The following is a 25,595-nucleotide window of genomic DNA, read 5'->3' on the forward strand; positions in this document are numbered from 1 at the left end:
AAAATTATATGCTATTTATTAATTAATTTATTTTTTATTTTTTTTATTTATAAAAGAAAAGACATTATTTATATGATAAATTTAATAAGTTTCATTCTTATGTTAAAAATATATGGATTCGTATTTAAATGACAATATAAAATTCAAATAATAATAAATAAACCATATTGCATTTATTAGTATAAATAATTAGAGTTTTATTGCGTGGGATAGATGCTAAGGCACACTTATTTTTATAAAAAAAATAGAGAATATTATTAAACAATATTAAACAATATTAAACACTTAGAATTATACCAAACAAGAATGCATTTAGATACAAATAATAATTTTTGGTAATTGTTTTTCATATGCTAACATATATGTATCTAGTATTTTAATATTATAATTGATATATTAATTTACTTGTAGATAGACGACAATAGAAAAATATAAGTTTATAAAGTATCAAATATGTCATTAAATAAGCTTTTAAATTATACTAAAGACTTATTTATATAAATATGTAAAAAATATATATTTTAGGTTGAATTTGTTGCATGAATTTATTTGTTTGTAATTAAATAATGCATTTTTTACGAAAATGGATTGTTATTTGAAAAAAACATAAATATAAAATTTTCGAAAACGTATATCGACATCTTCGATGATAGAGTTATTATATCTTTATATGATGATAATATGCATGCAAATTGTGCATTAATTTATTTACATTTTAAATATTAAAAATAATTTTGTTATATTAAATATAATGGTTTAAACAACCAAAAAATATTCATAACATATCGTTGTATATATTTAAAATAAATTATATTATTTATTGTTGTTATTTATATTAAAGTAAAAATAAAATTAAAAATATTGTTAACTTATAACTGCAGGATCATAAATTTGTGGATGATTTAAAACTGTAGCAATATATAATTTTATTATAATATATTTCCATAAATATGAAATAATTTGATTATATAAAATAAAATTAAACGATTTGTATATTAAGCAATAGCATTATCGTTTTACAACAATAATATATAAAAATGAAACACAAATGAATAAATCATATATATTATTTAAAGTGTCTACTTCGAGGAAAAACTTTTTATCAATAAAAAAATGAATAAAAGGATATATAGTTTAGTTTTTTTCGTATTGTATATCCTTTTGACTGTATCAATACATTGCTCCGAACATAAGGTAAGCTGCCAAAATAAAATATAAATTAATTTATAGAAAATTATATAATATTGAGTATTTACATGCTGTGACGTATATATTAACGCATATATATTATTATATTTATTCCCTTGTATGATGATCTAAGGCATCTAGCGTAAGAGATTTTTTTCGTGTTACCAAAAAAACGAACAAAAGTAAGGGAAAAAATGATATAGAATTTAAATGCGAAACTCAATTAAATAACAACAATAATAAAAATGACACATATTACAATAAACAACCAGTTGAAGATCATTGTTGTTATTGTATTTGTCCATGTTATATGATAGGGGTGCTGATTAATAATATGATTAAGTCCCCCATTTCTATATTTAAGTTTTAATATTTAAAATTTATGGCTGATTATATAAATGTTAAAATAAATACAATTTGTTTATTATAAATTGTTATAGAATACTCATATATTTGCATGCATGGAAATTATTTTGACTTATTTAAATTAATGTATATAATTTGTGAAAAATATTCCGAAAATAATTAATAATTGAAATACGATTGATTCATTTGCTATAATCATAGTATTTATTATTTGTATGCGTATAATTTTATGTTAAATACGTAAGTTTATATTTTATATGCATATTTATAAAATACACAACTGTGTATTTTTAATTTATATTTTGTCTTATAACTTATGTTTGTGTTTGTTTTAGTATTTTATATAAAATTTGGCTTTAAACACACAAATTTGAGTGTGGTACTGTGCATTTATTTTATTAATATATTTTTTCGTATTACTTTGTAATTTCCAACCTATAATTTTTTTTTGTAATACTATACAATAATAATTAACTTTTATAAATATCACTTTGCAACATTAAGAACTCATTAAGTAAAATATAAAAATATATTCTATAAATTGAAGAATAATAAAAAAAGTTAATATATAGGAAATATTATTATATTTATATGTACACTTAGGCAAGTACTTTATAATTATTCATAAATCTTTATTGGTTATATAAAAAAATTAAAAAAATATATAGCAAGATTACCAGCAATCATGTTTTAAAAAATAGCTATGATGACACTGATCACTATATGAGCAATATATGCCTTTAGACCGGATACGTTCGATATTTTATACAGGTACAGTTATTATGTGAATGTGCCAACAGCATTGTCATTGTAGGATTAAGAAATTATTATAATATATAGTTTTTTTTTGAAAACTAGAAAGGTAAAGATACATTTAGAGATGTGGTACAAATATTCAAAGGGAACATATGCTTTATAGACCTTCCCAAAAAAAAAAAAATTTGATTAAATAAAAAATCAGTACATATATATGTAAATTGTGTTAAACTAACATAATAATTTATTATTAGACTTCATTTAAATGAATATTATACTTATAATTCATATAAGAAATGTTTTGTTCGATCATTAAGTTTGTACATATATATGCACATGCTTTTTTATTTCTTTATAATCCATAAATTTTCTTTAAAATAAAGTTTCTAAATTCACTATTTAATATTGGGCACCCATGAAGGTCGTTATTTAGTTTTTCATAGTACATAAATACACACAAACACTACACGTTTACCGTTTCAAATATATATTTATTTTTACAATACAAACTACGAACAAATTATATACAAATAAAACACTGTTTAAAAATCAAATTGATGTTCTGTAACAATAATTTAAAACACGCGTAACCCATGTAGATAAGTTTATTTTATTAATATAAGTATCAAAATTTTAAAAGATTGTATTTGGAAATGCGTTTATTCATTTTTAAAAATATCTCTTAGTTTGACGATACTTAACATTTTTCCAGCTGTCATTTTTCTAAGAGTTTGGTCTCGGTTCTTGGGATTAAGATCATAGTCAATCTGAGAAAAGAAACAAAAAATTAATAAATATATAAAATGTTCGTTTTTATTGTGAATGAATATATATATTATAAATATGCATATTTATATAGAATGCATATATTATTTTTGATAATGGTGAAATAAAATTATGTTACAAAATTTTTTATATTGCTTACAGAGCAAAGATGGGTAATTTTAACACCATCAGCTTCCTTTTTAATGAAAAGTGTTATTAAGTTAACATAAAATTTGTGTATTTTTGCACTTATAACATCATCATCATAATTAATTTCAGGTTCGAACAAGTTTGCGCTTTTTATGATAGGATTTACATATTTTTTAGTTGTACAAATGTTACCATCGTTTATATCTGATGAAACCAAGAATATTGCAGTTTCGTCTTCTGATAGCTATAAATTAATAAAAAGGATATTTTTATAAATTAGGATATGATCGTGCGAAAAAATGTATATCTAGAAGGATGAAGAAAAAAAATATCCTTACTTTAACTTTGTTGGCTAATGCATAAAAATATCTATCCCATATAGGGGCTTTGTAGCGTTGTTGTACAATCGCTAAATTTTCATTGTATACTTTAGTAGCGCTTCCTAAAAAAAAATATTTTTTTGATATATGTGAATTAAAACATGGTTAAATTTAACAAAATGAAAAATATTAAATAGAATATTGGGCATTGATGACAACAAAACAAGAAACACATAATAAAGATTGATAAGCACATTAAATAAATAAATACCTTTAACGAATATATTATTGAATTTCTTTTCGGCATTGACATCCCATAACGTATTTACTATATCATCATACTAATAATAACAAAAAAAACATATTTATATATTAACAATTATATTTTTTTATTTTAAAATGATTTCATGAATTAAAAATTATTGGTTGTTAATTCATACATTATTGGCGTTGGGGATTGTAAATTCAAGCTTTCCAATTTCAGTATTATTTACTTTCTTAAAATGTAGAGCTGCTCCATTTTTCATAGAATATAACGTGTAATCATCTGTATGCATGGCATGTTTTTTTGAAAAATTTAAAGCTTCGGCCATAAGTTGTTCTCCTTCTTTAGTTTCGTGATATCTTATATATTTATCATAATTGAATTTTTCAGGGTCGGAAAATTCTTCTGGTTCATCTTCTACATGTCTTAAATTTGATCGGTATTTAGCATTTTCATTTGAACTACAAATGGAAAAGGGAATATATTTTTAAATTTATTTCCATTTATAATTAAAAAAAAATATATTATTTATAAGAAGTATTTTGAATTTACAATTGTTATGCATATCCCCATTCACAATATATATATAATATTCTCATAATAATCAGTATATACATATTTATATTCAATATATATATATATGTCACAATTATTTTCTTACGAATTAGTAATTACAGCAGTTTCGCTAGCAAATACTATATTTTGCATATATCCTGCGACACTTAAAAGTGCCAAAGCAATCTTAATGTATCCTTTATTCATTTTTGAATTTGATAATTAAAATATTAAAAAATATATTAATATTTTTTAGAAATTAAAAATTAACAAGTATAAAGATGGTATAAGTATGTTAAATCGAAGTGCTCGATTTCGAAAAAATTTAAAACTTATTATTTATTTAAAAATATATAAATATTTTTTAAAATTAATTCATTTCATGCATTTATAATATTTTTAAATATTATTACATACTAATAAATGCATATAGAAATTAGTGGCAGTCGGGTATTTTCTACATTATTAATTAGGTTTAGTATCTTTAAATGTTAACTATTTAATTATTATTATGGAAATTTATGTAATAATATTACAATTATGTTTCGAATTATATATGCAAAGCACAATATATTATAATACATAAAAATTAAAGCAAAATCATTTTTTAAAAAATGTATAAATAAATTTTTTTTTATTTAAACTGTTGCATATATGTGAAAAATAATTGTTACAGCTTTAATAAATATTAAATATCAAAAATATTATATATTTAAAAAAATACTTTTGGTTAATATAACATTATTAATATGTTACATTATTGATACAAGCAATTTTTATTATTATAATTTATAACTTAAAAATAAAGCTGAAACATATTCAATTGTGTACTATATATGTAATTTATGGACACATAGAAAAAATGTATATTATATGACACCAAAATTTATTCAGCTAGAGAAAGTTGATAATGTAAATATAAAAGTAGGATAGAAGTATAAAAAATGTATATTGTTTTAATATAATACTTGGCTATATTTGATCTGACATGCGCAAACCGTTATATTAATGAATAAATAACTATGCTAGAAATAAAATTGTAATAATTATTATATAAAAATAGTTGTGTTGCTTCTTACCAATAACTTGATAAAATTTATATTATGAGAATCAACCATTCTGTGATTTTTTGCAAAATATAATACACATTTTACTAAATAACATTTTTTATAAAAGTTGTTATAAAAATTATTTATTGGCCGTAATATTGACACTCATGTTTTTTTATAAATGAATTTAAATTATAAATTCCCCTTTAATAGTAAAACAAAGGATATATAAAATTAAAAAAAATCCAAATAAAATAATGAAACATAAAGTTGCAAAGTCAAGAAATACGAATGCATACATAAAATTAATTTAGTTTTTAATTATAATATTCTTATGCCGAAGTGTTCATGCTTTATGGATCATCCATTTGCATTATGGGTCAAAGTTATGTATTATGGGGTTATTGTTTGGTTCACTGAATCTGCGTTTTGATTTAGGGTTCGGGGTATATTGTAATTTAATTTTTTATAATTTGATAATATTTTTGTCTATAAATTGTGATTAAATATATGTACCATCCCCGTATGCTTAATCTTGAGATTATGCCTAAATATGCACCCCCAAAGGAGCATGGCCATTAGTATGAAAGGGGGTACTTAACATATTTTCATAAGCCACAATACTACATATAATTCGTTCGTATATATTAAATTTGGCAACACTATAACTTCACATGCTGCATTTTATTGCTAATTTTTTGCTAACTATATATAAGAATCATTATTATTTATTATATAAGTCTTGTTAATCAGGGGCGATATTGAATCATGAATAGCACATTATGTTTCTTTATTTGATGAAACATATTAGAAAAATTTATTATTTGTATCATATTTATTTTTATTTCAATTATAAAGTTCCCAAACAAAACTGTAATAACAAAACTGAATAGGCATCTATAGATTATAATAAAAACCATTTTGAATATTCCTCTATATTACAATATATATTCAGATTAATATATGTGTTTGTGGCATTAATTAAACAAGCTACTAATATATAATAATAATATATAGATTCATAAGCTATCGATCGATGTTCGATAATACAAAGTTATCTATAAAAGGCATATTATGCATCTAGCATTTTTAATAATACATAAAAAACATGCATGTTAATAAAAAATTACATTATAGATGTATGTATACCATCCTTTTTATTTTCGATTATATATAGTATCATTTTATGCTAAAGTTTTAAATTCAAATAATAGGAATAGTTCTATATACATTAATTTATTTACAATAAAGGTATAATATTATATTAATCACTATTAATTTTTGAAATTTATAGTTTTGAGGTATAAATAAATTATATTTAAAATAGTTAAAAGAGAAATATAAATATATTAATAAATTTACATATCATATTTTGTTCTAACAATTTTTATAATAATTAAAAAAATTAGGTATATAGGACTAGGGTTATTGTTAAATACTTATATATATAAACTCGAAAGTATTATACTAACTAATATTGGAATATTGTTTTATTGTGAAAGCTTCATATAATTAAATATTGATATTAATTTTATCGAAAAGGCATATAATAATTAAATTTCTTTGAGCTAATAATATTTATATTAGGTTATTAAATATGCACAACCTTTAAAATAATTTAAATATATTGTTATTACGAAATAATATATATTCTAAAATGTCCACATTAAAGCAATAAAATACGGAAATATTATACATTGATTTAAAGTGCTCCTATTAAGTGCATTAGTTGTACCACTGTAGTATACAATGGTATAGCCAAAACAACAATAACAATATTAGATTAATATATTATGTTTATTTGATACACAATATGGATACAAATTTATTATATATATTCTTAAAGGTATGATGAAATTAAAATTGTATGCATAAAACATCAAATGAAATATTACAATTTTGATTTAGTATTTTTTTTAATGTGTTAATATTAGAATTAACGATGCCAATAAAAATAATAATAATTATCCTCAAAAGTATAGTTTTTATATCTAAAACTAAATACTTTTTATTATAAAATATGTAATCATAATATATGTTTAGGTTCTAATAAAATTTGGGTATATAAAATGTAAATTATGTTGCACTTCTCCAAAATTAATTGATCATTCCAACCAAAGAGTACAATTATAAATTAAACAAACAATCGGTTTAAAATAGCTTATATGAAAACATTTTTATTAAACTCATTTTGATAACATAAAACCGCGTTTATTATATATTTACATATAAAATAGTTAATAAGAAAGAAAAATATTATATATACTAATTATTATTCTAAAACAATATTATATAAAGTGACATATTTAACTTTAGAATTAGCTCAATAAATATGGCTCATTGCTAATTGTTGTGTTAAATCATAGAAAGATGGTCAAAATATATTATAAAAGAACCCATAGAGTATATTCCTAAATTGGTGTACATAGGAATAAAAGCCAAGTTATTGGATTTATTAAAATGTATCATGAATTTATATATATTTATGTATATGTAATTAGAAATGAAAAAATGCAACTTAATTTGAAAATACAATAATTTTAGAAAAAACTGCATTATATATTATAAGAAGCAAGTACATAAAAATGAAATTTATCATATTAAATAACGATTTATATACTTTTAAGGATTGTAGTAATAACAGCATTTTTTGTACAAAATGCATCATATATACATATGGCAAAAGTATATTAAGCAACCCCTATTTAAGGTAATTTAGCTAATTGCCATAAGTATAATATGTTTAACGAAATATAATTGCTATGTAAAGAGATTAGTAGATACAAAAAATATTTTATGCAATATATATAAATATTATCGTCCAACATAATCTCCAAATTATAACAAAATTTCATTATAATGGCTTTTGGAGTGGTATATATACTTTTTCTTATATTATTTGGATGTTGCATTGCATATAAATTATATTAATTTTCATTTCAGTAACATTTATACTAATACATATTTTATTAATTTTTATAATATTTTCATAGTGTGGTGCAATTAAAGCGATCGATAAATTTTTTAGTGTGAAGCAGAAAAATTCAGTAGATGTTATTGAGCATTATAATTTAATCAATACTTATTGCCCTTTCAAGAATAACCCAAGAAAAAATGAATGTCATAGTTATGAGGAAATGGTTAGCTCTGCTGTTATTTATTTGCTAAAATATTTTGAGTTTGACTACGATTACAAGGATGATTTTAAAAATGATAAGATTGCCGAATATGCTATTTTATGGTTAAGTTATAAACTCAAACAAAACCCACAAAATAGAATTAACAGATTAAACGATTTTTATACTAAACATATAGAAAAAAATGCTCAATATAATACGAAGATAACTACGGTTAGTGATAATAAAACATATAGGAATATTATAGACAAAAAAAAAGATTTGATGGATATGGATATTAATGATATATTTAAATTTTATGCTCCATTTAAATCATTATGTGACATGTATAATGAACTTGATAAAGAGAATCAAGAATGTGAAAATTATTTCAGAAAAGCTAACGAACTTGTTGAAAATTTTGAAAAACTTAATGGAAATTCTGATATTACTGGAAACAATTCGTATAGAAAAATATTGTACACTTTATCAACTGATTATGATGATTTTAAAAATTATTTTGTTGAAAAATGTAGTGGTTATACCAATCTTCCAACTCTTTCAAAGATAAAAACTCTACAATTTTCGTCGATAACAAGTAAATTAATTCCAGTTTTATTGGCATTTGCAATACCAATTTTCTTGGGAATTGCTTATAAGGTAAATAATAAGGAATTTATAAATATAATATTAAAAATGATTTTCATTAAATATATGCAAACTTTAACAAACATCATATGATTCTTAACATTTTATATTAGTATTCATTATTAGGATTCGATAAACGACTTCATATACAATATTTAAGAGAAAAACGAAAAAAAATAAAGAGGAGAGAGTATAATTATATATTATTCGAAGAGAGTGATTATTCCAGGAATAGTAATAATTATTGATATATGTTAAGGCTGACTATTTGGAAATAAATAATTTTTGACCATAATTTTGGAACATAATTTTGGGGTTTATAAGAATTTTTAAATAATATAATCAATAAAATATTTATGTATATTTATTGTATGTTTGCATATTTTTATGTTGTGGATCAGGGTTGAGGTTGTGTTTATGGAACCCATATATGGATTAGGATTATATACCGCATTGCATTAAATTTTGCGTAATTTGATAATATATTAGTTTAAGTAATTGTTTTAAATATATATAGGAAATAAATTATTAAAATATGTATATAACAAATCACAAGAATTGGATTTCGTGTTAATATAACTTAATGATAATGGCTTATGGGACAATCGATCAAATATTGGAATCGATATAGAAAGATGAATCCAAAGTATCGATATTGTTATAGAAGAGACGTTGATTTAAATAATTATAATATTTAATGTGAGAAAATGATGGAGAAAAATTGGAATAAAAAACAATAATTTATTATAATTTCAATCAAAAGACATTTAGAGCGATTTCCTTCCTCAGTACATCTTGAGCCCGATGATAAATGAAGAAAGTAATGGAGATATGAAAGAAGTTGTTGAGTTTATGAGAAAATGGAATTATTAAGCATGTAGAAAATTATATGGCAATTATTATTTTATTTTTTGTTAATTTTTTTTGTTTATAAAAGAAAAAACGATTATTTATATGATAAAATTATTAATAACTTTTATTTTGAGGTTCAGAATTTATGAGCCTATTTTAAAACTCAATATAAGTATTAAAATGATAAATATGTAAATTCATTTATTATTATAGGTAACTAAAGTCATAAGTATAATTAAAAAATATATTTATGTAACTATAATACGAAATTAAATATTATTATAATATTATAAGTATGATGCTGCTGGAATGTTTCACTTAATTTTCAATTTTAAATATATTTATATAATTTTAAAAATAAAAATATCACTAACATAATGAATGACTAAAAAATATATATATTTTTTTAAATCAATAAATATTGAAATATTTCATAATAAAGTTTTTAAAAAAATATAAAAAGTGTCCCTTTAAATCTCTTCATGCATTTCGATATAGAATGTTTTTTTATTCATATTCAGTAAAAAATTATATAAAAATATAATGATATTTTCTAACAGAGATATATAAATATATATTTTATTGAATGAATAATAAATCAATGGGATATAACAGTGCGTTATAAAGGCATCAATGTTATATATTTTATTAAAGATACCAATTGGGATATGTGGTTTTATATTCTAAAAAACTTGATTGATGGGAAACAGTTAAAGATTCAATTTTATCAATTCCTTTTTATTATTGCACATTAGAGTGCATTATATTATTAGTGTTTGTAATTCATCATTTTTTAATCTAAAATAGCAATATTTTATCATATAATTAATAAAATATAAATTTTTTAATAAATTATCTGAATGTATACACATTGACAATTAGAAAATTAGAATACATAAGATAAAAATGAACAATACAAAGCATTTATCGAATAATTTATATATTAAAAGAGCAAATATATCTTTTATCTCTCCCCTAACAAAGGGTAACATAACAGCCTAATTACACTTAGTTTTCAATTATACTTTAAACTTGCATCAATAGTTATTTATGTAATATATATAATATTTACTAATTATTATTTAAAAAAAATATGCGTTTAAAGATTTATTTGACCTTATAAATAGCTCAACAAATACGGGTTTAGTGATAATTGTCGTTTTAAATAGTATAAAAGGTGCGTAAAATATGTTATAAAATTATCAAATAAGATATATTTTTAAATTGAGTATATAGGAATAAAAATAAAGTTATTGGATTTATTAAAATTGGTTATGAGTTTATCTATATTAAATAAAATCAATATTAAAATTATGCATATTCAATTTATTTTGTAAATTCTATAACTTTAGAAAAAAACTATATTATATGTTATAAGAAACAAGTATATAAATATTTAATATATCTTATTAAATATCTATTTATATACTTTTAATGATTATAATAATAGGCTAATTCTTAACTTTTTAGATTTATTCAGCACTTATGCTTTAGAAAATCTTCTACTAAAAAAGGATACGCTATAGGTTTTTTATGTTAAAACATAAGTATAAGGAAATATGGTTTACATTCATTATAAAAGTATATGCATTTTTATAATAAACCCATACCACATTTTAGTAAAAATAATATTTTTTGTATAAAACGGATCATACATACATTCAATCGGAAGTGTATTAAACAACCTTTTATTTAATGTAATATAGCCAATTATCATAAAAAGAAATAGAGCGCTTCTTTAGTAATAATATTATTTTGTTATTCTATACTAATTTAATTATTGAGAAAATTATAATATATTTAACTACAGACAGTTGCCATATATAAGGATAAAGTATTTGTGTCACATATTTGGTGCAGTGTATATAAAACAGCATGATCCCACTCAATTTACAAATCAAAAATAAAATTTCATCATAATGGCTGAAAATATGGTATATGCATTTTTTTTAATAAAATTTTTTTCCTTTACGTTTTTTGATATTTTATTATATATAAATATCATTAAACTTTATTTTAATCATGCACATTTCTAATAATTGTTTTTAAACGTTTTATTAGTGTAGAAGATTCAAGACTGTATGGGGTGATTTTCCCGATCAATTAGATAATGGAAACTATAATTTTAAGGATGATACATATTTCAAAGACTTTTTCACTAACAAAAGTTGTGATAATGATATCGATAAAGTTAATGCTATATCATTTTGGTTATTTAAACAAAATTTTGGGGATTCTTCTTCGTCATCGATTAATGCAAAAAGTAATACCGATATTGTCTATTACATTGTGATATGGTTAATTTATATGTTAAGACTAAAGGGTGATGACAACGTAACGGAATTTTATAATAAATGTATAAATCCTGCTCAAGGATATACTAATTCTATAAAAGATACTAATACTAATGCTTATAAGAGTTACATGAATCTTATAAATACAAAACTATTTTTGATGAATGGGGGTATTAATGATATATCTAAATTTTATGATGCATTTAAATCATTATGTAACATGTATAATGAATTTGATGGAGACAGTCCATATTGCACACAATGTTTGGATGATGCCAAAAAGTTTGCTAAAAAATATGAAACACTCTTTAATGATACTGATACTGAAGGCAGTTTATATAGTCAAATATTATCTATACTATCAACTGATTATTATAATTTTATAAATCAATGCTATGAAATAAAAGAAGGATGTGGTCGTTTTCCATGCCTCCCACCTTATTCACGATGTTCATTAACAAAAAATGCGCTAATTACATTTATATTTGTTGCAATATCTATTTTCTTGGGATTTGCTTATAAGGTAAATAAAAAGGAATTTAAAAATATAATCTTTAAAATTTATTTTTGTAATTCTTTATATGGGATTATCAAAAAATGTATATACGATTACCATTTTTATATTAGCATTCATTATTTGGATTTGGTAAACGATCTCAAAAACAATATTTAAGAGAAAAACGAAAAAAAATAAAGAAGAAAGTGTATAATTATATATTACTCGAAGAGAGTGATTATTCCAGGAATAGTAATAATTATTGATATATGTTAAGGCTGACTATTTGGAAATAATCAATTTTTGACCATAATTTGGAACATAATTTTTGGGTTTATAAGAATTTTTAAATAATATAATCAATAAAATATAAAGTTACATATGTATATTTATTATATATTTTTTGTATGTTTTTATGTTGTGAATCAGGGTTGATGTTGTGTTTGTGGAACCCACATTCGGGTTATAGTTAAGTGTTAAGTTGTGTTTAATTCTGTATAATTTGATAATATATTAGTTTAAATAATTGTTTTAAATATGTATAGGAAATAAATTATTAAAAAAAGTATAGGAAAACTTATAATAATTGAATTTCGTGTTAATATAACTTAATGATAATGGCTTATGGGACAATCGATCAAATATTGGAATTGACATCGAAAGATGAATCCAAAGTGCCGATTTGGTTCAATAAGACAACATCGATTTGAATAATTGCAACGTTTAATATGGTAATTTGGGTGAAAGTAAGGGGGCATGTAAGAAATTATTTATTATGATTTCATATCCCAGTACCACATGGACTGCATGATAAATGAAAAAAGAAGTTGTTGAGTTGATGAGAAAATGTGATTATTAAATATATACAAACTTATGTAAGCCGGCCATATGTCATTTATTAATTTATTTTTTTGTTAATTTTTTTTGTTTTAAAAGAAAAAACGATTATTTATATGAAAAATTTATTAATAACTTTATTTGGGGGATCAGATTCTATGAACCTGATTTTAAAACTCTATATAAGTATTAAAATGATAAATAAGTAAATTCATTTATTATTATAGTTAACTAAACTCAAAAATACAATTAAAAAATATATTTATATTATTATGATCTGCATAAATATGATGTTGTTGGAATGGTTCACTTATATTTCAATTATAAATTTATTTATATAATTATAGAATAAAAACATGATTAACATAATGAATGAATAAAAAATATATATTTTATAAAATAATTTATTATTGAAAAAATTCATAATAAAAATTAAAAAAATGCCCCTATAAACCCCTGTTATATGTTGCATACAATTGTTTTCTATAAATATTCAGTAGAAAATTATATAAAAATATAATGATGTTTTCTAACAGAGATATATAAATTTATGTTTTATTGAATGAATAATAAGTCAATGATATACAATAGTGCATTATAAATGTATCAACGTTACATATTTTGTTAAAGATACAGTTGGGGATATGTATTTTTATATTATAAAAACCTGGATAAATGAAGAAAGGGTTAATGTCTCAATTAATGTTAAATGTCTTTTTATTATTCCATAATATCATATATCATACTATCAGTGCTTAGTGAACCATATTTTTTTAATATAAAATAGCAGTATTTTATCATAGAATTATTAAATATAGAAATTTTAATAGATTATTTGAATATATATACATTGATAACTATAGCAACAAAATATATAAGATAAAATGAACTATGCAGAGCATTTAGCGAATATTTATATATTAAAAGAGCAAATATATCATATCATTTTCCTCTTAAAGTGCAATATAGCAACCTAATTTCACATCATTTTCTATTATATTTTAAAATTTGTATCAACACTTATTTGTGTTATATGTTTAATATTTACTATGTATCATTTTAAAAATAATATGCATTTAAAAACTTATTTAAGCTTATAAATAGCTCAATAAATATGGATTCAGTATTAATTGCTGTTTTAAACCTTAGAAAAGATGCTCAAAATATATTATAAAATAACCCAATAAGATATATTTCTAAATTTATATACGTAGGAATAATAATAAATTTATTGAACACATTAAAATGGATTATGAATCTATCTACATTCATTAAAAATAATATAAAATTATGTATATGCAAATAGAAAATGGGACAATGCAACTTAATTTGAAAATACAATAATTTAGAAAAAACTGTATTATATATTATAAGAACCAAGTATATAAAAATCCAACCAATCTTATTAAATAATTATTTATATACTTTTAAGAATTATCATAATAATAGCATTCTTGTATAAAATTCATCATACATGCATATGGTAAAAGTGTATTAAGCAACCATCTATTTAAGGTAATTTAGCTAATTGCCATAAAATATGTATTATATGTTTAACGAAAGGAATATGCTATGTAAAGGGCTTAAGTAAACACAATATATATTTTATGCAATATATATAATTAATATTATCCCTCATAATCTTCAAGTTATAACAGAATTTTAATATAATGTCTAAGGGAGTGGTATATAATTTTTTTAAATAAAATATGCTTTTTACATGTAGTTCATGTGTTGAATCGACTATATATCGAATTAATTTCCATTTTATTAACATTTGCATTAATAAAATTTTTGTTTAATTTGCAAAATATATTCGTAGTGTGAAGCAATTAATTCTGTCAACGAATTAATTAATGTGAAAATGGAAACAGAAGGAACATATATTTATTATAATGATATACTCAAAGCTAATTGTCCTTTCAAGGCAGTGCTTAAAACGAATGAATGCCATGGTTATGAAGAAATAGTTGGCTCTACTTTTATAGCATTGCTAACTTTATTTAAGAGTAATGATGATGAGGTGGATGCTTTAGAAGATGACAAACTTATTGAATATGCTATTTTATGGTTAAGTTATAAGCTAAATCAAAAGCAAAACATAAAATTCAAAAATCTAAAAGATTTTTATGATAAATATATAAAGGATAATGGTAATATATATAATAATGATATAACTGGCGTTGATGCTTATAATAGTTACAAGGATATTATAAATGAAAAAATAAATATGAAGACTATTAATATTAAAGAAATGTCTATATTTTATGATCTATTAAAATTATTATGTGACATATATACTGAATTTGATTCGAACAACTCAGATTGCACAAAATGTTCGCAAAAAGCTAATGAATTTGTTGAAAATTATAAAAAACTTAATGGAGATTCTGGTATTGATAAAGATAGTCCCTATTATCAAGTATTGTATATTTTGTCAAATGATTATAATAATTTAAAAGATAAATGTTCCGAATTTCAATCCCTTCCACCGATAAAAATAGCACATAGTTCTGTAAAAGGTCATCCAGACAATTCTGTACATATTTCTGAAGATACATCATCAAGTTCGTCAATAGCAAGCACATTAATTCCAATCTTATCGATATTTTCCATACCAATTTTCTTGGGAATTGCTTATAAGGTAATAATAAAGAATTCAAAAATTACTTTCATAATTCCTTATATGTGATTATCAAAAAATATATAATATGTTTACCATTTTGTATTAGTATTCATTATTTGGATTTGATAAGAGATTACAAAGACAATATTTAAGAGAAAAGCTAAAAAAAATAAAGAAGAAAATGAACAATTATATATAATTTGAAGAACAGTGATTATTCCAGGAATAGTGATAATAATTGATATATGTTAAGAAGCTGCCTATTTGGAAATAAGCAATTTTTGGCCATATTTTTGTGGTTTATAAAAGCATTTAAATAATATAATCAATAAAATATAATTTTATATGTGTAAATTATTGCACTTCTGCATAATTTTGCATGTTTTATGTATAATTTTTATATGATTTTATGTAGTGGATCAGGGTTAATGTTGTGTTTATGGAACCCATATATGGGTTATTGTTAAGTACCATATTGTTTTAATTAAGTATAATTTTTAATAATTTGATAATATTTATTAATTTAAGAAATTGTTTTAAATATATATAAGAAATGAATTATTAAAAATATGTACAGGACAAATTATAATAATTGCATTTCGTATTAATATAACTTAATGGGTATGTGTTGAAATATAATATTTATTTTTTGTATTTACTGTTAATTTGCTGTTAATGGTTAATGAGGAAATCGATCAAATGCCGGGATCGATATAGAAAGATGATTCCAAAGTATCAATTTGCTTATAGAAGCGACGTGACTTAAATTATTACAAAATTTATCATGAGAAAATGGGTGAAAAGAAGGAAGTTTACAATAAAATAATATATTATGATTTCCTCCCCCAATATCACCTGAACCATATGATAAATGAAGAAAGTAATGGAGATAATAAAGAAGTTGCTGCGTTGAGGAGAAAATAGGATTATTATATACATAAAATGTTATCTAGGTCGATTATGTACATTTATTAATTTATTTTTTTGATTTTTTTGATTTTTTTTGTTTATAAAATAAAAGATGATTATTTATACGACAAATTTAATTAATGCCTTTTATTTTGGGAACAAAATATTAGCATATATAGATTCTTATATTCATAATTTCATTCTTCATAGTTAAATTGGGATAGTAATTCTATCAAATTGTGTGATAAGACATAATAACTAAATTAAATTACTATTATTATATGTTTTATTTTTTATAATTAAAATAACTTATAAATTCATGATAAATTTAATTGTAATATTTTATATGATAACCACACTAAATATTTATATCATTAAAATGTAATTAAAAATTATGATAAAATTTAAACATATTTAAAATATGGTATGCACAAAAGCAAACCATACTAAATAATATATATAGTCATGTTTAACATGAATATAAGAAAACGACATTTTAAAAATTAAAAAAGTATATAACTTGAAATGTTTGCAAGCATTTAGTCGTTTCTTATTACTATTATTATTCTATAAAAAAATATATTATATATAATAGTTTCGCTTTTGCTCATTGTGATTTTTCAATAATTATTTTTAGGGCTACATCACTTTATATTTCCTTTATGCATCATTTATTAATTCCAGCATTTTATTTTATTCATCAGCTTCGTCATCTTTTTCTTTCTCTCGATCTTCTTCATTTTTTTTTCCTCCATCTTCTTCATTTCTGTTTTATCAATTTCCGCTTTATCCTTTTTCCAGACACGATACAACCTTCTTACTATTTCTTTAATTTTTTTATCATCTTCTCTATCCTCGGGAAATAATTGAGCTATCGATTTTTCTTCTAATTCATCTTTTTCTTCAATTTTATTTTCATTTTCTTTATCTTCATGTAGTATATTTGAGTCGTTTTCATGTATTGTATTTATTTCTTGTTTTTCAGACATCCTACATATTGGAGTGTAGGTTCCACTTTGTTTATGTGCGTTCTTTTGTTTGCGTTGATAATATTCGCTAAGAGGTATAAAATTAAGTTTAATCATATGATCATAATCTTCTTCATATGGTCTAACATACCATCCTGATAAAACGGAATCGTTTTTTCTTCTTGAAAATCCTGTAACTTCATCAATAATCATACCATCGGTTTCTGAGACAAAGGGATCATCTAATTCCTTCAGGCGTCCTTTGCAACCTTCTAATGTCATTGGTTCGAATTCTTCTATAAATTTGAGATTTGGTAAATCAGGGTTATACTCATCCTTACCTTCAACTAGTTCATCTGCCGTCTTATGGCCTTTCTTTGTTTTTTTTCTACAGAATGGAAACTAAAAAAAATAACAAAATTAAAAATATATCAAATGTTGTTAATTTATTATTATATTTATATACAAAATTAAAACAATTAATATGGACATATATAATATGATGCATTATTGTGCTTATTTATTATATTACGCAACCCGTGGTGGACTCTGATTCCGAACTGTTTTTTGCTAAAACTATACTAAATAGTATTGAGGAAATTAGGCCTAATGATATTATCTTCATCTTTAGTAGTGATTATTTGCAATTATATATAGGTAAAACTTATTTTGTATTATTGCCAACTTAAATATAAGATTGCAATATTCTATTATATAGACATTTACTCCAAATGCAATAACTAATATAACAGTAAGAAAATAAAAAACAATATATAATTTTATAAATAAATGTATTAAATTGTGATATAAATACATAATATGCGTTCCCGACAACGCAACTTTAAACTCTGTGCAATTCAAATTATTAATAAGGGAATAAAATAATTTTGGTTTATCATATATATTAAATATGCAACAAACTGAAATGTATAGACATGAACAAATATACATAAACTATTGGAAAATCATGTAAAATATAATGCACTTTTCATAATCTATGCATAAAAAGAATGATATCCAATATATTTATATTCCTTTTAAATAAATCAATTGTTTAGATCCCCGTAACCATTTTATTTTTGCAAATGAATTGCTAATTCAAATAATGATAATAGTTTTTATTCATCAAAAGGACTATATCAATCAAATATGTATATTATATATCGTTTTTAGCTATTTTAATATTTATAAATATTTTATGGTATGTATTTCCGAGGTTCTAAGTATGCTTTATACGTATTAAATATTTAAAGACCGATTTTAAATATCTTTTTATGTTATAAAGGAGTATTAATGATTCAAAAGAATATTAAGATTTTTATAAAAGTAAAAAACTTTAGTTTAATAATTTAATATATAAATATTGTGCTATGTACATTATTAAATAATAAGAAATAATCAGAGATATTATTATATGAAATACTGGTCTGGTGTAATAGTTACATTGGGTTATTAAAATGTGTTGTATTAATATATATATAATATATACAACCTGATTGAAGTTTTTTATGAGATTACAATGATGGTAGCAAGAAATATCCTCATTAAACTGATTACATTTTTGCTATGTCTAGCTTGGTTTTGATGATAAGAGAAAGATTTACCAAAAAATATGCCATTATAACAATTTAACTCTTAATAAAGACCTTATGTCAATTAATGTTAGTATTTAGTTCCATTTTAAGCCCTAATTATATTATATATTTTCCCATTTTATATAAATCAAAAATATATTATATAAGGTATGTGTGACATGGGATTGGTAACTTATAAAAAAGGTACTTAATTTATGTAATTTAGGCTTATAATGAATTGTCCAATAAATTGGAAAACCCATTGTTCAATAAAAATAAATACAAAATGGTTTATACAACACAAGGGATGAGCTATGTATATATAAATTACAAAGCAAGCCTGCTTGAGTGAAATCAAAATTTTGAGTAATTGTAAATGCTTTTAAAAAAAATAATATATTTGTTAATTGAATTGAGAAATTTTACTATATAAAATAAAATAATATTCTTAATATAATTTAATGGCAATTTCCAGCTATATCCCTTATAATTAATGGATACACCTTATATATTTTCATAAACATAAAGCATAAAAATAAAGTTACAAATATGGCTTATTAACTCAAAAAAAATGTAAAAATTTATTAATTTGAAATGCTAAAAAAAAGTAATTATTTATATAAAAATTTTTTATCATTTATGTTTTATTTGTTTATGATATATAATAAAAAAAATTGATTTTTGTGAAAATGTGTAATAGTGGAAAGTATATAAATACAAAATAAATCACATTTGTATATTTATTAACAATTTATTGATATTATGCGATAATTCATTGTATTTGTAATTCCAAAATATTTGTTTTATTTTTATATTTACTATTATTGTTTGGGCGTATTTATATAAGCCAATTTTGTTATTTATATAAGCCTGTTTTAAGCTAAATTATATATAGTTGTTTGGGTTGCAATTTTCATATTTTATAAATAATCATTATTTATTTTTATTGTTTGTTTATTTATTAATGTTATATACATTTGTTTATAATTTGTTTTTACCGATATATAATAAATATTTACAAAATGCTTAGTGATTGTACAAATGAATTATAATGGCAACATGCATACGCGTAGGAAATTGTAAAATTTTGATTTCGAGAGTATATAAGTGGGTATATAATTCATCATTATAATTATTATTTTATCATTAATAATCAAAGTGTAAATGAAAACAGAATTATCTATAATAATATAAATCACTAATATAAGTTATATGAACAATATGGATCCATATATTAAACTTTGGTTGGATAATTAAAGTGTAAATATAATAACGAGAAAATGCTAAAATCAATAGACGAAATAATGAGAAGGATAAAAATAAATTGAAAGTTTCTTTATTAAAAGATTTGCCCCCAGCAGTACTAAATAACATATGCCTCCCGAATAAAAAATTTGAACCATTACATAATGATTATACTCCAATTGAACCAAATCCAGATGATTTGTTAAAAAAGCAAAATAATATAAAAGTAGAAAATACATTATATCAGTACACAAACCACTAAATAAAGGCATAACAAAGGAAAATGTAACACAGGATTATAAGCATTTTATAAATACAGATACTAAACAAAATGAAATAAAGGAAATAAATAAAATAAGAGACTCATATGACCAAACAAATAACAATTCATCAAATAAAAAAGAAATAATTATCGAAATATTTATAAAAGATAAAGAAAAAAGAATTAAAGACAAAAAATGATACAAATAAAAAATATGATGTATGAAATAAGGATAGTTTCGAAAACCCAAATGAATTAAAATTGGAAACGAGCATACCAAATAATAAAGATAATAACGATGACAAATTCTATAGCATGAAAAAAATTGTTTAACTCAATTAAATATTAATAATAAAAAGGAAATTATTAGGACAAAAAATGGAAATGTAAAAGTTTTAGACATATTCCCCCATAAATAAACCAGAGGAAGAAAGTAATAATAATCCAAATTTAGACGGAAATGATATTACAGATTTTTTTGATAACGATGAGATACAAGATTTATTGGTTGAAGTGCCCAATTGGAATTGCGATAAACGTTGCAATTGTTATATATGTGCTCACAAAGATAATAGTAGAATTAAATGATATGGGTAAATTTATAAATTCCATAAATATCGAAAGAAGTTTATAAATAAATTAAAAAAATTTAATAGGAAAGTAATGAAAAAAATTGCCAATAATAATTAAAATTTTATTATGAATAATAAAACACAACATTTATAAAAATATATTTTGTGTATAATTTAACATTAAAATACATTATATGCATCGATATGCAATAATATATTGTTTTAGTTGAATTTATTTTTTTTGTTTTTGTGTCTTTTTTACATTTCCACTATTATAAATAACAAATATGTTGATTATTACTGATATGTTATTTTCACCATTTGTTTATTTATATGCTATATCCTTGTCTAATTTATTATATTCTCAATTGTTTTGTATTCTACGATTTTGCGTAGATTTTATAATAAAATACATATGCTTATTGTTTAGTAATTGGATTTTTCATTTTATAAATGTATTATAATATAAAATTGTTAATAAACTTTTAATATAAATCCAAATTATACTTTAAATCATTAATTAATTTTATATTTTTTTTATATATAATATGCTCTCCCTTTTTACTTAAATTAATACTAAGTGTATATAACAAACTTCTTTAACATGTCTAGGATGTTAGTTGGAGTTTTTAATTTATAATAAATATATTTATCAAACAAACGAAAAAAATAAATGCCAAATATGAACAAAAAAATAAAAGCAAACAAAGTTCGAATTTTTATGACAATTCTATATTATATGTAAATACAATAAATATATCAATATACGAAAAATATGCAATTAATCACAGTTTTTAAAGAACACATGATAAATATATTTATTTCATAGTACATATATCTGGGGAATCTATACAAATACTATTTTTTATTATCATTTTAAAGGTGTTATTGCCAAAGCATAAACAAATCGTGAAATATACAATTTATGCATCGGATTACATAAAAAACGCGAATATTTACTATTAAATGAAATTATATCAATATAATTATTTATTAATATTCACCATTTTTTATGTATGATTATAGTTTAAGGATCCAATGGATGTATATATTTTATGTTTCATTGCATAAATAAATTTTAAAATGCCCTTAAATGATATTAAATATTTTGTTTTCTGGTCTTGAAACCCACATTAAGTAAAAATGTACCGACATATGAATACAAAGCGAAGGATAACCAATAGTTAGAAACATACTCGGGAGCCAATATATCTGTAGGGTTTAATATTTGGTTAATTGGGAAACCAAGGGCAAAAGCTCCAGCACCAAAAAATCCTGATCTCACATTAACATTGCATATATACTTTTTGATTTTCTTCATATTAATACCCAAAAAATATTTGGGATTTTTGTCATAGCTGTTTTCTAAGGTTTTTCGTTTATTGCATGATTTGTGATTAGAAGAATATCCTTCGTCCTCAGATTCTGTCTCATCATCATCATCTTCATCATCTTCATCATCCTCAATCAGATCATTCAGATTTTCTTTTATAAATTTTTCTAAATTAACAATATCGTTTTCATTTAGATTTATTCCCAATTCTCCTTTTTGTGACTCGGCATTGGATTGCATTTCTTTTTGTCGATGTGAACTTAGAGGATTTGTGCTTGGTACTACTTCACACTCTGCTAATAATCTATTAATTCTTGATGACAATGTAACTGCTGCATTGGACTCTTTAAATATATGTTCGCTCTTATTCTCCTAAAAATAGTACATATAAATTAAATATATATTGGAATAATAATAGTATCATAATAATAGAATCATTTTATGTATCATATTTATTCTTGCCTCATGTTGATAATATTGACAACATATTATCAAGGCAAATATAAAAGGGTTAATAAAAAATACTGAGTTCATTTTTTTATTCGGTATCTTAATAGTTTGAATAACTAAATAAAATATAAATGTTTTTTGCTTAGTTATCTTTAAATAATAATACTATCGTTAATTAATAACCCAATTTTATTTTATGTATGCGTTTATTAAAAATTAAATCCAAGAAAACGTAAATAAAAAATATCAATATAATTTATTTAATATTCACAAATATAATAATGTCTTATTATAGTTATATTTCTAATTATACGATTATAACGATCTTTATAAAAAAAATTAATATATATCTAATTAAAAACAAATTCTATAATTGAAATTAGTAAATATAACAAATAATGGAAATAATGATCCATATTAAAATTATGTGATCTTTCTTAATACTTCTTTTTATGTAAAGTATTATTGATGTATCTTGTATTTTATTATTAATATTAAAATATAAGTATTAATAAATAATAATAAACTTTAAAAAAATTGGAAATCTTAAAAATAAGCAATAATAATAAACAAAAAAAATTATTTATTAGAAAATATAATAATAGTAATTGTTGTAAATATTTAATTATATATACAAAAAATTAAAAAATTATTTATTCGATCCTAAAATATCCATAATTTTTTATATAACTTTTTCTTTTATAAATAAAAAAATGCATGAATATTTTCCCTATAATAATAATTTTATAAACAACGCTCCTCGCTATAAATAATAATATTTTATTAATTTTATATACATGTCTTAACTACAAATAGCAATTAGGTAAAATGAAATTCCAATAAATGGACAATTATAAAATTATATGGATTAAATTAAGTAAAATGAAATTCCAATAACTGGACAATTATAAAATTATATGGATTAAATTAAGTAAAATGAAATATATAAAATTTAATAAAATTAATAAATATAAATATGCAATATTATATATATATTATATTAATTTGATATTGTTTATAATAATATTTAATTTATTAGAAAAAGCGGTTTAAAAATGCCATAAATATTTTATGTGCATAAAAAATTGTTTTATTATAATATTAAGTCAAATTGACATTGTTACTTTATATAAATAGCTTAAATAGATTCCATTATTTTATATTTTGTCTGAATATCGTAAATAATAATATGTTTTTCAAATATCTTTTACATAAGCCCATAGTATATTATTCAAACATAATAAATTTTGGGCCATAAATATAAATGGTGTCTTACAAAAATATTAAAAATTATTTTAATAGTTTTTTTAAAATTCGATTTATATATTTCGATTTTATCGATGAAACCCTTTCTTAGCTATATTAACAGGGTTTAGGGTTCAGGGTTAGGGTTCAGGGTTAGGGTTCAGGGTTAGGGTTTAGGGTTTAGGGTTTAGGGTTTAGGGTTCAGGGTTTAGGGTTCAGGGTTCAGGGTTTAGGTTTAGGGTTTAGGGTTTAGGGTTTAGGGTTCAGGGTTTAGGGTTCAGGGTTTAGGGTTTAGGTTTAGGGTTCAGGGTTTAGGGTTTAGGGTTTAGGGTTCAGGTTTAGGGTTCAGGGTTCAGGGTTTAGGGTTTAGGGTTTAGGGTTTAGGGTTTAGGGTTCAGGGTTTAGGGTTCAGGGTTTAGGGTTCAGGGTTTAGGGTTTAGGGTTCAGGGTTTAGGGTTCAGGGTTTAGGGTTTAGGGTTTAGGGTTTAGGGTTTAGGGTTTAGGGTTTAGGGTTTAGGGTTCAGGGTTTAGGGTTTAGGGTTTAGGGTTTAGGGTTTAGGGTTTAGGGTTCAGGGTTTAGGGTTTAGGGTTTAGGGTTCAGGGTTTAGGGTTTAGGGTTCAGGGTTTAGGGTTCAGGGTTTAGGGTTTAGGGTTTAGGGTTCAGGGTTCAGGGTTTAGGGTTTAGGGTTTAGGGTTTAGGGTTTAGGGTTTAGGGTTCAGGGTTTAGGGTTTAGGGTTCAGGGTTTAGGGTTTA

At 22.1% G+C, this 25,595-nt stretch overlaps 7 protein-coding genes across 7 annotated transcripts; 4 read left to right on the top strand and 3 right to left on the bottom strand.

The window, feature by feature from the left end:
- Positions 1 to 1,113: 1,113 nt before the first annotated feature.
- PCHAS_0731651 (fam-c protein) lies at positions 1,114 to 1,558 on the top strand (the record flags this gene model as incomplete). Its single annotated transcript, XM_051321021.1, has 2 exons — positions 1,114 to 1,194; positions 1,322 to 1,558. The coding sequence occupies 2 exons, from the start codon at positions 1,114 to 1,116 to the stop codon at positions 1,556 to 1,558; spliced, it is 318 nt and encodes a 105-aa protein (XP_051176939.1).
- A 1,411-nt stretch (positions 1,559 to 2,969) lies between these two features.
- Positions 2,970 to 4,572, bottom strand: PCHAS_0731700 (fam-a protein; the record flags this gene model as incomplete). Its single annotated transcript, XM_016797771.1, has 6 exons — positions 2,970 to 3,077; positions 3,236 to 3,469; positions 3,564 to 3,667; positions 3,817 to 3,886; positions 3,986 to 4,271; positions 4,472 to 4,572. The coding sequence occupies 6 exons, from the start codon at positions 4,570 to 4,572 to the stop codon at positions 2,970 to 2,972; spliced, it is 903 nt and encodes a 300-aa protein (XP_016653694.1).
- Positions 4,573 to 8,273: 3,701 nt separating this feature from the next.
- Positions 8,274 to 9,426, top strand: PCHAS_0731800 (CIR protein; the record flags this gene model as incomplete). Its single annotated transcript, XM_016797772.1, has 3 exons — positions 8,274 to 8,288; positions 8,408 to 9,190; positions 9,292 to 9,426. 3 exons carry the CDS (start codon positions 8,274 to 8,276, stop codon positions 9,424 to 9,426), a joined length of 933 nt encoding a protein of 310 aa, XP_016653695.1.
- A 2,523-nt stretch (positions 9,427 to 11,949) lies between these two features.
- PCHAS_0731900 (CIR protein) lies at positions 11,950 to 13,086 on the top strand (the record flags this gene model as incomplete). The annotated part of the gene is made up of 3 exons (XM_016797773.1): positions 11,950 to 11,964; positions 12,092 to 12,847; positions 12,952 to 13,086. 3 exons carry the CDS (start codon positions 11,950 to 11,952, stop codon positions 13,084 to 13,086), a joined length of 906 nt encoding a protein of 301 aa, XP_016653696.1.
- A 2,241-nt stretch (positions 13,087 to 15,327) lies between these two features.
- PCHAS_0732000 (CIR protein) lies at positions 15,328 to 16,482 on the top strand (the record flags this gene model as incomplete). The annotated part of the gene is made up of 3 exons (XM_016797774.1): positions 15,328 to 15,342; positions 15,480 to 16,301; positions 16,390 to 16,482. The coding sequence occupies 3 exons, from the start codon at positions 15,328 to 15,330 to the stop codon at positions 16,480 to 16,482; spliced, it is 930 nt and encodes a 309-aa protein (XP_016653697.1).
- Positions 16,483 to 17,866: 1,384 nt separating this feature from the next.
- On the bottom strand, positions 17,867 to 18,785 carry PCHAS_0732100 (erythrocyte membrane antigen 1; the record flags this gene model as incomplete). The annotated part of the gene is made up of 2 exons (XM_739124.2): positions 17,867 to 18,562; positions 18,693 to 18,785. 2 exons carry the CDS (start codon positions 18,783 to 18,785, stop codon positions 17,867 to 17,869), a joined length of 789 nt encoding a protein of 262 aa, XP_744217.2.
- A 4,127-nt stretch (positions 18,786 to 22,912) lies between these two features.
- On the bottom strand, positions 22,913 to 23,680 carry PCHAS_0732200 (Plasmodium exported protein, unknown function; the record flags this gene model as incomplete). Its single annotated transcript, XM_016797775.1, has 2 exons — positions 22,913 to 23,518; positions 23,609 to 23,680. 2 exons carry the CDS (start codon positions 23,678 to 23,680, stop codon positions 22,913 to 22,915), a joined length of 678 nt encoding a protein of 225 aa, XP_016653698.1.
- Between the last annotated feature and the right edge of the window lie 1,915 nt (positions 23,681 to 25,595).

The sequence above is a fragment of the Plasmodium chabaudi genome (genome assembly GCF_900002335.3).
Source record: "Plasmodium chabaudi chabaudi strain AS genome assembly, chromosome: 7".
Lineage (NCBI taxonomy): Eukaryota > Apicomplexa > Aconoidasida > Haemosporida > Plasmodiidae > Plasmodium > Plasmodium chabaudi.